The 12,165-nt window shown below is 37.9% G+C and overlaps 1 protein-coding gene across 1 annotated transcript in view; it reads left to right on the forward strand.

The window, feature by feature from the left end:
* LOC139965276 (potassium voltage-gated channel subfamily KQT member 1-like) overlaps positions 1 to 12,165 on the forward strand; it is a 135,669-nt gene that overhangs the window by 115,361 nt on the left and 8,143 nt on the right. The window contains exons 9-13 of the mRNA XM_071967469.1: positions 1,278 to 1,614; positions 5,050 to 5,191; positions 6,815 to 6,890; positions 7,450 to 7,591; positions 9,710 to 9,759. Of these exons, the coding sequence (XP_071823570.1) occupies positions 1,278 to 1,614; positions 5,050 to 5,191; positions 6,815 to 6,890; positions 7,450 to 7,591; positions 9,710 to 9,759 (747 nt within the window). The remainder of the gene's footprint in view (positions 1 to 1,277; positions 1,615 to 5,049; positions 5,192 to 6,814; positions 6,891 to 7,449; positions 7,592 to 9,709; positions 9,760 to 12,165) is intronic.

The raw sequence follows: 12,165 nt of genomic DNA on the forward strand, positions 1-12,165 counted from the left end.
GAGAATAGAGATCTAGCAAATAAGAGTAAAAGGGATGGATGACTGTGGGCCCGATATTAATCGGGATATACATGTATATAAAACTATACGTACAGTATATATATATATATATATATCACTAGGATTTCAGTTATATATAAATATGTATATACCCTGCACCGCAATTATGTTATCCACCACCCCCCCCTTCCACACCCCCTTCCGTTCGTGCCCCATCCTGCAATTCACACAAGTTAGACTGTTGATCAACCCCTAATTCCTGTTTAGTGTTTTACCCCTGGCAATCAGACCTGGTACAGAATGTCAAATGTGCACATGGATGAGATATGTCCCGATTATGTACAATTTAATACTTGTGATGCTCAAAACACCAGGTCCCAATTGGTGGGGGCTTCCAATGTAGACTCAGCCTAAGGCCTTGTTCACACTACTGTGAATCAGCAGGGAATGAGATCAGTAAAATTGGATCCCTTGCTCCAGATCAACTCCCCAAGTGCGACTTTGCAAACATTGATTCAAGATTGCCGGGAGGATTCAATGTAAATACGGCCTAACCATGTCTAGCCCACAGACCATTATAGGCTAGCTGGATCCTCAGTAGCACAACACAAAACTGACTAACAAAATATTAAAGAGATTTTGTGGACTTACGTAACATGTTTACAATTCATTACAAATTTAATTGGCAAGGACAGATGGAGTTGCATGTCATCCATGGATGAGGTTCAGTTTGTATGAAGTAGATAGAACACTTTTTGGTTGAGGTATTTTGATTATTGAATGAAACAATGGATTAGCATTAATATGTTTAGGTCTGGACTAGCTGAGAAGTGGCAATTACCATCATATATATAAACCTTGAATCAGCAGTTTAGCTACTTTTAACAGTGAATATTCTTGAACTTATAGAAGAATAATCGTTTTTTTCTTTGGAGTATAAGACCAACGCTTCAATATTGCCTAAAGTCATATCCTCTACTGGAATATTCCAGTGACAAAAGTTAAAAATGGTCTACTAAATTAACTGCAAGTTTTCTTGCCATGCCTGCAGTTTAAAAACTCTTATTCTTTCTTTTTCCAACTTTTTTTCCCAAAAAGAAATACACTTCAAAACTTACTGTAAAAATATAATTGTTATCAGGATAACACAGTAAGTGAATGATCACTATGGTAGTTTTATTATTATGATTGTGAAGATATATATATATTTTTTTCAATATAATCTACAGATCGTTTACTCTGATAAATCTCTCGTTTTAATTTCCATCAATTGTTAGTGTGCATGGAGATGTTTCGCCGCCGATCCTTCCTTCAAATACGAGGCCACATGGAAGATTCATCTGTCCCCTTGTTCAGACCCGTCGCCGGTCAACACCAACACAATGTCGTTTCTGTATTCCAATCTACCTTCCATCACCAAACCCACCACCCACCTCCTGAAACGGAGGAAAAGCTCCAAGCTCAGCCTGCGGGATGCCGTCTTCTCCACGACGCGGTTGGACCTCCGGGACGCCCCTCCCGAGGGCACAAACCATCAGACGTTGGCGGAGAGAGGTTCGGCGCCGGTCGGCGCTGTTGCCGATGTGTCTTTCTATATAGAGGAACCCACGGCAGGTTTGTACTATTACAGCACGGACCACGGTTGTTAACTTTTTAATGTTAATTATTTTCGAATTAATTCAGCATGAACTAGGATATGTTAACATATAGGTTATATTATAGTTTCGTAATATTATAGCAGTCCTACCAATAGTAACAACTCAACTTTTGTACGGTGAATTATTTTCTCGATTACATTATACTGTCAATAAAGCTCTTCATTTGTTATGGTTTGTAAACATGTTATTTCAAGTTACGAGAGTCTGGTTTACTTTCATGACGTTTGTGTTGCCTCTGGTGAGCTCACCTTTTGCTCTTCTCTCTGTATATTAGACTACAGACACCTCCCCAGCCTCCCCAGCCTCTTTAATTGATGTGTCACTGGCTATTTAAAAGACTATTTCAAATTCCTCAAACAATATAAATTTTACATAATTGTAAACATGTGTCTGATACAGAATTTCCCTTTTTGCATTGCAACTGTTTGCATCAGGTTCACATTTGCCACAAATTGTAAATGATAGAAACCTCTCCATTTATGCTGAGCAATTTGGTCAATAGCTATCAAGCCTTTAAATATTGGATGGATTATTTATGAATGCATGAAATGTTCACAAGAGTGTTTTAAAAGCATGGAAAAGGTGAGAAGTCACAATAACATAGCTACAACAGGTTTCCCCGAACTAAAATGTTGTGCACCAGCGGTAATTCTTTGGTTGAGATTTGTTTGAAAGTATTTACTGTCATCGCTGGGCAGGGGCACTTTTAATATAAAGTATCAGCCGCAGCCGAGACTGATCGGGTAATTCTACTGTCCCGGAAAATTGTGAAAAATATGTAGAAAGGTGAGTTAATTTGTTTGAGTTGCAATATCTTAATAATTACATAAAATTGATTACTAAACATAAATAACTGCTTAAAATGCCAATCAATGGCTTTTGCTCAAAGTTGAAATGATTTAAATAGCCTCCACAAAATAATGACACCATTGAGTCAGGTACGATGAAGGCACTTCATCGTTAAGAAGAGACCAGATATTAAAAATGATATTAAACCAGCTGAAATTGCCTCCTCCAACTCGCCCCCCCCCTCCCCTCCGCAAAGAAAAAAATAAAAAATAAAAAAAAAAAAAAAAATAAAGGAAAAAGAGAAAGAAAGAATGAACCAATGAAGGAACAAAAGAATGGTTAACTTTTAATAAACCTTTTTGTTCCTAATATTTAGGGGAAAAGATCAACTTTAAGGAAAATATTACGTATCACAAATCATCACATTAGCATGTATTTAACTGCATCACTGGACAAGTGCATATTAATCTCTGTCTTGAGTTGGTTCTTCAGGTAATATTACAAATTTGGAACCATTTCTCAAGAGTTAATTGTTTTTCTTCATCTATTTTCATTGTCAAATTTTATTGTTTTACCAATGATGGTCCTCTTCGGGAAATAATTTACTGTTCGAATTTTGCGTAGCAGTGTTGAAGGCTCTGATATTTCTCTTACAATATATCATGGTTCCCCATATTGGAAGAAGTGGCTATTCATACATCTTTACACTTAAATAGCAATTTGCCCATTTACAAAGCATAGCATTCTGAGATGTGATTTCTGATAAAAGTATTCCCTTCTGTAATATCGAGAGCGTGGTGGCCAATTGGCTAAGGGCGTCGAACTCGCGATCCAAGGATTGCTGGTTCGATTCATGCGTAGTTCATTGCATTGTGTCATTGGGCAAGATGCTTTATCTCACTTACCTCTCTCCAAATGGGTACCTGTGAGGTAACTTGTCATTGGGTGCAGTATATAACTGCTGCCGACTGGAGGGATTGTCTCTGGGACAGGTTACATTGACCAGGGGTAATATAACATCTGTAAAGCACTTTGAGACCTATCGCTGGTGTAAAGCGCTATATAAAAATCAAATATAATAAATATGATTATTATTATATATAGACTTGTTTCACTCAGACATCGTTCGAGACGGAAACGGACAAAATTAGTGCTTCCACAGTTTTTTAATTTTTTTAAAATTTTTTTACAATATAATCACATCTAGGAAAGGCAGTAACATCATCTACATTTGTTACTTTCCACAACATTTTTTTACATTTTTTGTTTAAGGACTAAAACAGCCTCAAAAGGGGGAGCACATGATGAATTACTTCTGAATGAAATAACCTGCCTCTATTTTGTTATTTACCAAAGTTCATGACCAACAGGAACCTCTCAACGTCATACATGCTAATACCTCATGTCAAACCGCGACTAATTTCCTGGCTTTTATAGAATACTGGTCATAAATGTCATTATGATGCTTCAAAAGGATTCATTTATGAGGCAAGTTTCAAAAGTTGCCTATTTTGGTCCCCTTCATCGTTAAAATTATTCTAAAGTAGACTTTTAGAGAAATACCAAGGGACGGTGAGATGATGAAGTGACTGTATGTTAAAGCCTAATTGTTGTTATTTTTAGTCCTAAAAAGTGGGCCCTAAACTGGACTTATTGTATGGCTAATTGAGGCTTCTGTGACATGGTCTTTCGTGAAAGGAAAACAAGTATTAAAAATATAGGAAGATGAATAGGTCATTTCAAAGGTCAACTGTGCTACTGTAAAAAGCAATCGATCTATCAATTCCGATCGTTGTATTACATTTCTTTATAGTCTTTAACCACCTTATATATATACTTTACACGTACTAGTCCTCCAACACTGCGTGGGGGTGGGCGGGGGGATGGAGGGAGGGGGGTGACGCTGCCATCAACTTTAACACTGTGATGATAGTATACATGGTTGTGTTACCATGCACCTCCAGTGACAATTTCAACACTGCACTGAACAATATTGATTACTAATTTTCTCAAACTGGCATGGATCAATGACTTATTTACATATTCTCTGTTATTATTTCTCCTGCCATCAAATTTAACATAGTGAGATTAAGTACATTTAACAATACATAAACAGTGGTTTAGCCAGCCAATTAGAAGTGGGGGCCGGTGGAGGGGGTAGGGGTGGGGCGCACAGCAAAATGAGAGCAACATTTAGGGGGGCACAGAATGCAAACTGGCGTTGGAGGTGCCAATGTGAGTCAGGTGTGCCTAGCCATGTTGTCCTTGGTCCAGGGGCTTTTCCTGAGGGCCCCTCGTGGCTTTGCGGTTTTCTTCATTTCCAGAAATTATATCAACTTCAAATCAGCAGAACTTTTTTGAGTTAAAGATTTAAGTAAAATATACGATCAGTAGAAGTCACAAAGTTGTGTATCATGCCTTTTATATCTATCATATTTATTGGGACATGACACCTGGGGGGAGGGCAGGTATGTCCCCCACCCCTCATGCCACACTCCCCCTCATCCCGTGGTGTGGACATAATTAACTCAGTATTCCTACCTACTTTGCGAGACTAAAATATGAAAATATTGTTATAGTGATCTTCTTCTTTGCTCCACAGTTCATCCTAAGAGGATTAGGAGGTTTCCAGATGGGTCAGTATCCTCCGATGGGGGCCCCACGTACCACCGAATAGGGGATTATTTGGATAATGAGGAGAGCGATACATGCAGTCTTGCCTACGTGCCTGAAACCATTACAACGTAAGATTAACAACAAAAATATGAAGAAAGAAAAGAAAAGGAAACGAAACAAAACAAAACAAAACACCAAATTGTTTCAAACTATTTGTTGATTTTTAAATTTGTTTTGGGATATATGTATCCTATACATGTACAGGCCCGACAAAGTAAGAAATAAATGATTGAAAACAGTATAAAGTGTGTCAGAGGATTGAATTAGGGAGGGTTTAAATTCCTTTCTATTAGGCATTAATGTTCAAGCTCCATTTTTTCGTCGAAAATATGTGGTAAAAATATCGCGAGTGTTCTCACAGACAAGAAGGCAAGAAATGAGAGGATTTTGACACTTTTTAAAAAGATACATTGAACCTGAAAGGAAACTTTCACTTTGTCACTAATGAAAGGAGGATTTAGAAGTGTTTCACTACCCTCCATTTCTTTGTTCATTATGTAGAGGTAGTATTGCATTCTGGCAGATTCAAGATTTCTCAGAATTACTACCGAAATGAGGTGTGCGGCATTTGAAAGTATTTTGAAAGTACAAATTTATGAAAGGCATGCGTACATGCTAAATTTATCTAGGGTGTATCTCTGCGTGATCAGCTTATGTTTCTAGCTAACTTTGGAAGAGTCAGTTGTGCACATAGTTTTCGTTTGTCCATTTCAGTGAAAAATATCATTTATTGTGAAAAAATTTCATTTTTCATCTAAACACTTTTAATTTATACATAAGTATTGGTTTAACTTGGGAGTCCCATGGGTACACCGGGTTAGGATACCAACAGACTTATGAATTATTGTTCTTTTTAGATCAAAAATTTGAAATGATATATAACGCCATGGAGTGAATATTCAAGCTCAACCCCCAAAATGTAAATCGATTTGTGCCTCTTTCTTGTCAGAGAGGATCATTAACTGAATCGAGGGATCACTTGGGATTCATAGTGATTATTTCTTGCACTAATGTACCAACAGGGTGTGATTAGGTTAAGTGGCTGTTAAAACAAGCAACCTCATCTTGGGCCAGGGGCTTAGAGGGTATTACCCAAAGAAGATTGAACTCGTAGCTTTCTGAGTATGAGATGCAAACCTCTTAAATGAAGTGACATGTACTTTGTGGAGAAAAAAAAAACATGTTCTAGCTCGTGATATGATATTTTTTAGCACAGTATTTGTTACTCACTATATATAAATTGTACTGAAATTACAATATTACAGGTTATGTGTCTGTTCCTACCAGACAAGGATCATGTAGTGTCCTGGAATTCAACCATTTCTTTGCTAACCGACCCTAATTTCACCTTGATCTTCTTGGTGACCCCCCTCCCCCCAATTTGGCAGGTGTTGTGGGCTGTGAAGGGGTCTTTGGGAGGAGAAGGTATTTCACTTCCCTTTGAGAACTTTTCATATGATTAGAGAGGAAGGACTTTGTTTTGCAAAATGGCTGTTATATTTTGCAAATTTTAAAGTTATCTCTTTGAAAGTATTTTGCCACTTCTTTTTTCACAAATATCATCAATTTTTTAACTTTTTAAAAAATTTTCTTGGCGACCCTACAAGATATTTTGGCAACCCGAGGTTTGAATACCAGGGATGTATCTAATCCATCCTTAATCCCTTTCTTTATGTTCTTTCTCCTTGCAGATTAACAGACACTCATAAATTTGCCATTCGGGCGATCAGAAAAATTAGATATCTCGTAGCCAAAAGGAAATTCCAGGTGAGGTTTTGCATTGTTTGAAGGTTTTTTTTTTTTTCATCTCTTTTATTGACTCATTTGAAATTTATACAAATAGACATGATAATTTTGTGAGTTCTTTATTATTACAATACAACTCAATCATTGCCTAACAATTTATTGTTTTCTTATCTTTAAATGTTTGAAGCTGTTGGGAGTGTGTTCGAGGATGACAGGATAAGATCAAGTTAAAAGTTGTTTGTTCTATAATACCTTTATACCAATTAAATAATGTTTGCTGTTCTTCTTTCTCTCACAATTGCCAGAGAAAAAGATTGTCAGTTTGTCGGTCAAGATACTGTTCAGATCTACTCAGGCTATATTTACTGTGTTAGGAGGGAACATCTGTATGTTTACCCCACTCACAGTGTGTTGTTTTTGTTCCGTCGAGGTTATATTAAAGGTTAAAGGTTTCATAAGAGGATGTTACAGCAAAGTGAGACCACTAACCTCAAATTGCTGGGCCCCCCTGTCTAAGTGCTCGGTACTTAAATGTAAAACTATTCAATCTCTCTCTCTCTCTTTCTGAACCTACTTGTAGCAAGCAAGGAAACCTTACGATGTGAGAGATGTTATAGAGCAATATTCTCAGGGTCACTTGAACATGATGGTTAGAATAAAAGAGTTACAGAGGAGACTGGATCAAACGTTAGGCAAACCGGGAGCTCATCATCATAACTCAGGTCAGTATTGAATTATATCTGTCTGTCTGTCGGTCTGTCTTGCTGGTAAAGTAGAGCAGGAGTCTGGATTATGCACTCAGTATTAAACTCATGCCGCAAAAGTGTCCATTAGCTTTAGGTTGCATCCAAAAACCCACCGTTTGTACTGAACAGCAGGTTTTTCCAGTCGTAGCTGAGTGATAAGTCCCATCTTGTCGCACCTTAGTTGAGCTGCCTATTCGTCTATTATGCAACTCTTCACACAGCTAGTACTTAGCCAAATCACTATCAGATCAAGGCAGACATGGCAATGTGTGAACAAATCAACTCTTCAAAACTAACCAGTCTGTTTGCAGGAGAGATAAGTTTCAGTATTGTTGAGGTCAAGAGAGCTGAAAAATGCAACCTATGGTTAATGGACTAATTCTTGTCATGCTAAAGAAAACTCTCCCAGTGTCTAGTCTCACACAGGACCAGGGAATGTAAATTGACTGTTCAAAATATTTTGCAGTAGTTTTGGCAGCACTGAATTTGATCTCTTATAAAAGGCAATGGTTCCTGTACAAAAAAAATGCAAGTGCTGAACATTTTTGGACTTTTATAGCATTTTGCATAGCATTTTGCTATACTGGATAAATTTTTCCCTGAGTCAGTCTGCAAATCTTACCATTGGTCACTTTCTTTAGGCATAAACTTTCCTGAACAAAAATCCAGCAGCAACCGCATTTTCCACCCGAAAGATAGCATATTGGCCAATGGTTCATTGCACAATAATATTGCATTTAATGTCTTGTTGAGGTAGATAGCTATGAAGGTTATAGTTAGTGCTTGTTGAAGTTTGAACATATCTGGCAGTTATTTGTCTTTTCCTTTTATCAATAGGGATCAATCATGCATGATGGTCAAGCCTGCTTTATATAGAAAAACAGTCTACACCAAATTCACTTGAACGTTTATAATTTGTTACTGATAGTATAAACTACCCCAAGGCATTGTTCACATTTGAGAACGCAAGGGCGATTATCGATATTAAGTCCGCGAGGAGGATCAACTAGTTAAGAAGAAAAAAAGGAAGACGCGTTCACATTTTAGATTGAGTGAGTTATGTATTAAGTCCGCTTGCGAGATTAATATACTGCGCAGGCGTGAAAAGGTCATGTCAGCTGTTTACAATTTCACTGTGATTTGCCATTGCCATATGTGCTTGTACTAGTACGCACTTCTCCGTACACCACTTCACCACAACGTTCAATCATCGCACATAAACAGTATACTGTATTCAAACCACTTTGTACCATTACCACTAAATGTTAACCGAGATTAGAATTTCTTCCAAACACTTCAATATGGATGAGTGAACGATCTTGCTAGTCAGTGTTTTACTTCTGATGTCGATTTTGATGCGAACCCAATATCGAAGGCACTTAATGTTAGGTAGACTAATGTAACTTCATTATAGGCTAGGCCAGACGTAATGATTTAAGCCTTTTACTAACTGCCATAGCAACCAAACCCAAAATCATATGTTTTGAAATAACATAAAATTACAGATTTTGGCCTCTTCAAAAATCTGTGAGTTTGGCGTATAATGAATTGAAGTTTATTAGATTTGAGTGGACTGTCGTTTAGTTTGTTTGCTTCTCACAACCTTTACGGTAGCTTTTCAGCAGTATTGGTAGAATCGGTTAAAAGAACAATGAAACGGTTCATGTAGTATAGCGTCGTTGGGTACAAACAAACACACATATTTACTGCAAGTTCAAAATACCCGCCAAACTGCAACTGGATAGAGCAGATATTATATAACTTAACAGGAAATCTGGGGTCGCTATTAAGTCTGCGACCGTTCACATTACATTTATTAAGAAAGCAATCGAGATTGCAGAAAACCAAATTTCCTGTGTGAATACAAATTAGGCCTGACCACTTGAAAAAGTTCTACACTGCGTGTAAAAACATGAATTTGTGCAGATTAGCATTCAGTATCGCTAGCATTACAAACTCGGGTAGATATACATCTCCCCTGTTTTTGGCCAAAAAGTGGGGTCTCGGGTGGTATTTGTTATAGGCAGGGAAGATCGTAATGTACGTAGTGATTACCTAGCTTTATACACATTCCCTTTTTGTTTCTTCCAACAGACAGAAGGAAACACACTCTATTTGCAAGAATGAACACGGTGGAGGAGAGGGTAAGTAACCCCTAAGGAAATCAAATGCATCCCAAAGCATGTCTCCCACCCCCCCCATCCCCCCACCCACCACCAAAATATGAGAAAGGAAGAAAAAGTAAACAGGACAAACTATAGACTCCTCCTGTTAAGGCCCGGTCACACTACAGCGATATTTTATCGGAATACGGTCTGATTTATCCGATTTTAGGCAGAACAGTGAGGTTTGTGGTAGTGAATGTAATGAACGCAGTGGAATATTCGAATACCTACTCCAAATCTGAGGGGTTCTGGAACGGACTACATTCTGAAGTGACGTCACATCGAAAAACGATAAAAATCGTAAGAGAAATCGGATAGCTATCCGATAAAAGGAAACGGAGTCAATATCAAAAGTTAGGAGAGGGCTATTCCACATCGGAATGGTTCAACAGATAGCAAATCAGGTCCTTTATCACTGTGGCTAGAAGACCCGAACGAAAAATTGGCAGTTTCGATTCCTCCGGGAAAATCGGATAGTATTCCGATAAAAAATCGGTATAGTGTGACTGGGCCTTTATGAAACTTCTTTGACCCCAATAAATAGTTTGAAGTGAAGGTATGCTGTCAGTTTTGATGAAAATAATTTTTTCAATTTTTTATTTTTTTTCTTAGGGGTTTTCATTGTGAATTTTTGCATTCTCCCCAATTGCAAAAATCATGTCTATAACAACAGAAAACTGAACCGTAAAAAATGGACATATATAGCTATAAAGATATTGAAAGAGCAGAGGAGTTATAAAGTTATAGATTCTGTTACTTTGGCATAAAAAATACATTACACATTTTCACAAATTTGAAGTGAATAAAATGAGCATTCCTTGATCAACATTGACACTATGCTTTCAAAGGTCCTTACTTTGAAATTGAACACTGATATGGACCTACTGTAAGGCAAGTACATAATGGCGGGGGCTCGACAGGGAACCATGGCCACTGATAATTTTCGTGGCATGATTACCACTTGCAGCACATTCAATACCCTGCATCTCTGAAAATTGGTCTAACTTCTGTCCACCCCCCCCTTTCAAGGAATTTGCCAAGTGAGGGGCGAACCTGTAGGCAAACTATTAGAGCCATAGATTCGGCACTGGAAACTATCTAAGCGTAGCGCCACCATAAGTTGGGGCAAGCGTAAAAGAAATTTTGGCCGAAAATGCCTCCCAGATCGCTGGAAATGGCACACCCTAGGCCTTGTAAGTTGCATCTAAGCATTTTCTATTTTGAAATTACTAGCGATATCATAAAAAAATATGCTCTTATAGCCACAAAAAAAAACTATGCCACCAAATATTGGGGGGGATATTAGATACTATATCCCCCCACCTAAAATATTGGGGGGGGACATGTCCCCCCGTCCCACCCATGATCGCCGCCCATGCCTGCAAGTATGACAAGCTTAGCATAAATAGCAAGGGATGGTAAAATGTGGCAAGAGAAAAAGCCAGTCTTGCTAGCTGTCAGGGATGAAGTATTCCATTTGCATTAAGGAATTATTGTATTGTTACTTTAAAGAAGAACGATAGTGACAGAAAAAAAATCTCTCATTTTCATATATAATGTAGTTTATATGTTACCAAGCAACATATTTTTTTAATTTTCCAAATAGCACACCGGAAAGTCATAAAAAAGGGAATTTAAACATCGTTTTTTCGCCTCCGTAATTTAGGAATTTTCAAACACTGCAACGACCTTGAACAGCCCTCAGGTCAGTGAATGACGTCACTGTGATGATCTTTTCTGTTGTGAACTGTTCAGTACGGAGCTGTGCGTGCATTTCGTGTCAGCATAACTGTTATTTTCCGGCGTAATGTTCAAGACATAAATAGATAATGAATATCATAGTGTTTCTTGATTTCTTCACCACGTGTTTACAAGTTTTTTTTTACGAAATTTGGGGCGATTTCGCAACGATTTCCCAATATCTGAAGAGGTAACTCGCAAGCTGACCCAAAGTAACGTAAATCTCAAGATCACGTTTTTGGCGGGTTTTATACAGAGTGATGTATGAATGTGCTCACTTACCAGTCAAACTGGCACAATAACAATAGTGATGATAGTCTCAAACGTAGATTAGTATAACATCCGAAAGAAAATCCAAAGTTCTAAACAAAGTAGATTCGCTTGTATGCACTAGGCCTACTGTAAAACATAAACGTTCCTTGTTCCGTGCGTCATTAAATCCAACAGAAAGGTTTCATTGAGCTTGAAATACAACCGCATTTGAACTCAATCGAGAAGTTAGTCTAGCTCGAACAATTTTCTCACTACATGCAATGCCTATTGCGTTTATTCACATGCATGCCTCGTGGTTTGGGCTTCAGGAGGAATCGTATTCTAGCCCAACTTCACGTAGGTCCGCAAACGGTACTTTCACACTGTGCAAAC

Source organism: Apostichopus japonicus, chromosome 1 (genome assembly GCF_037975245.1).
Source record: "Apostichopus japonicus isolate 1M-3 chromosome 1, ASM3797524v1, whole genome shotgun sequence".
Lineage (NCBI taxonomy): Eukaryota > Metazoa > Echinodermata > Holothuroidea > Aspidochirotida > Stichopodidae > Apostichopus > Apostichopus japonicus.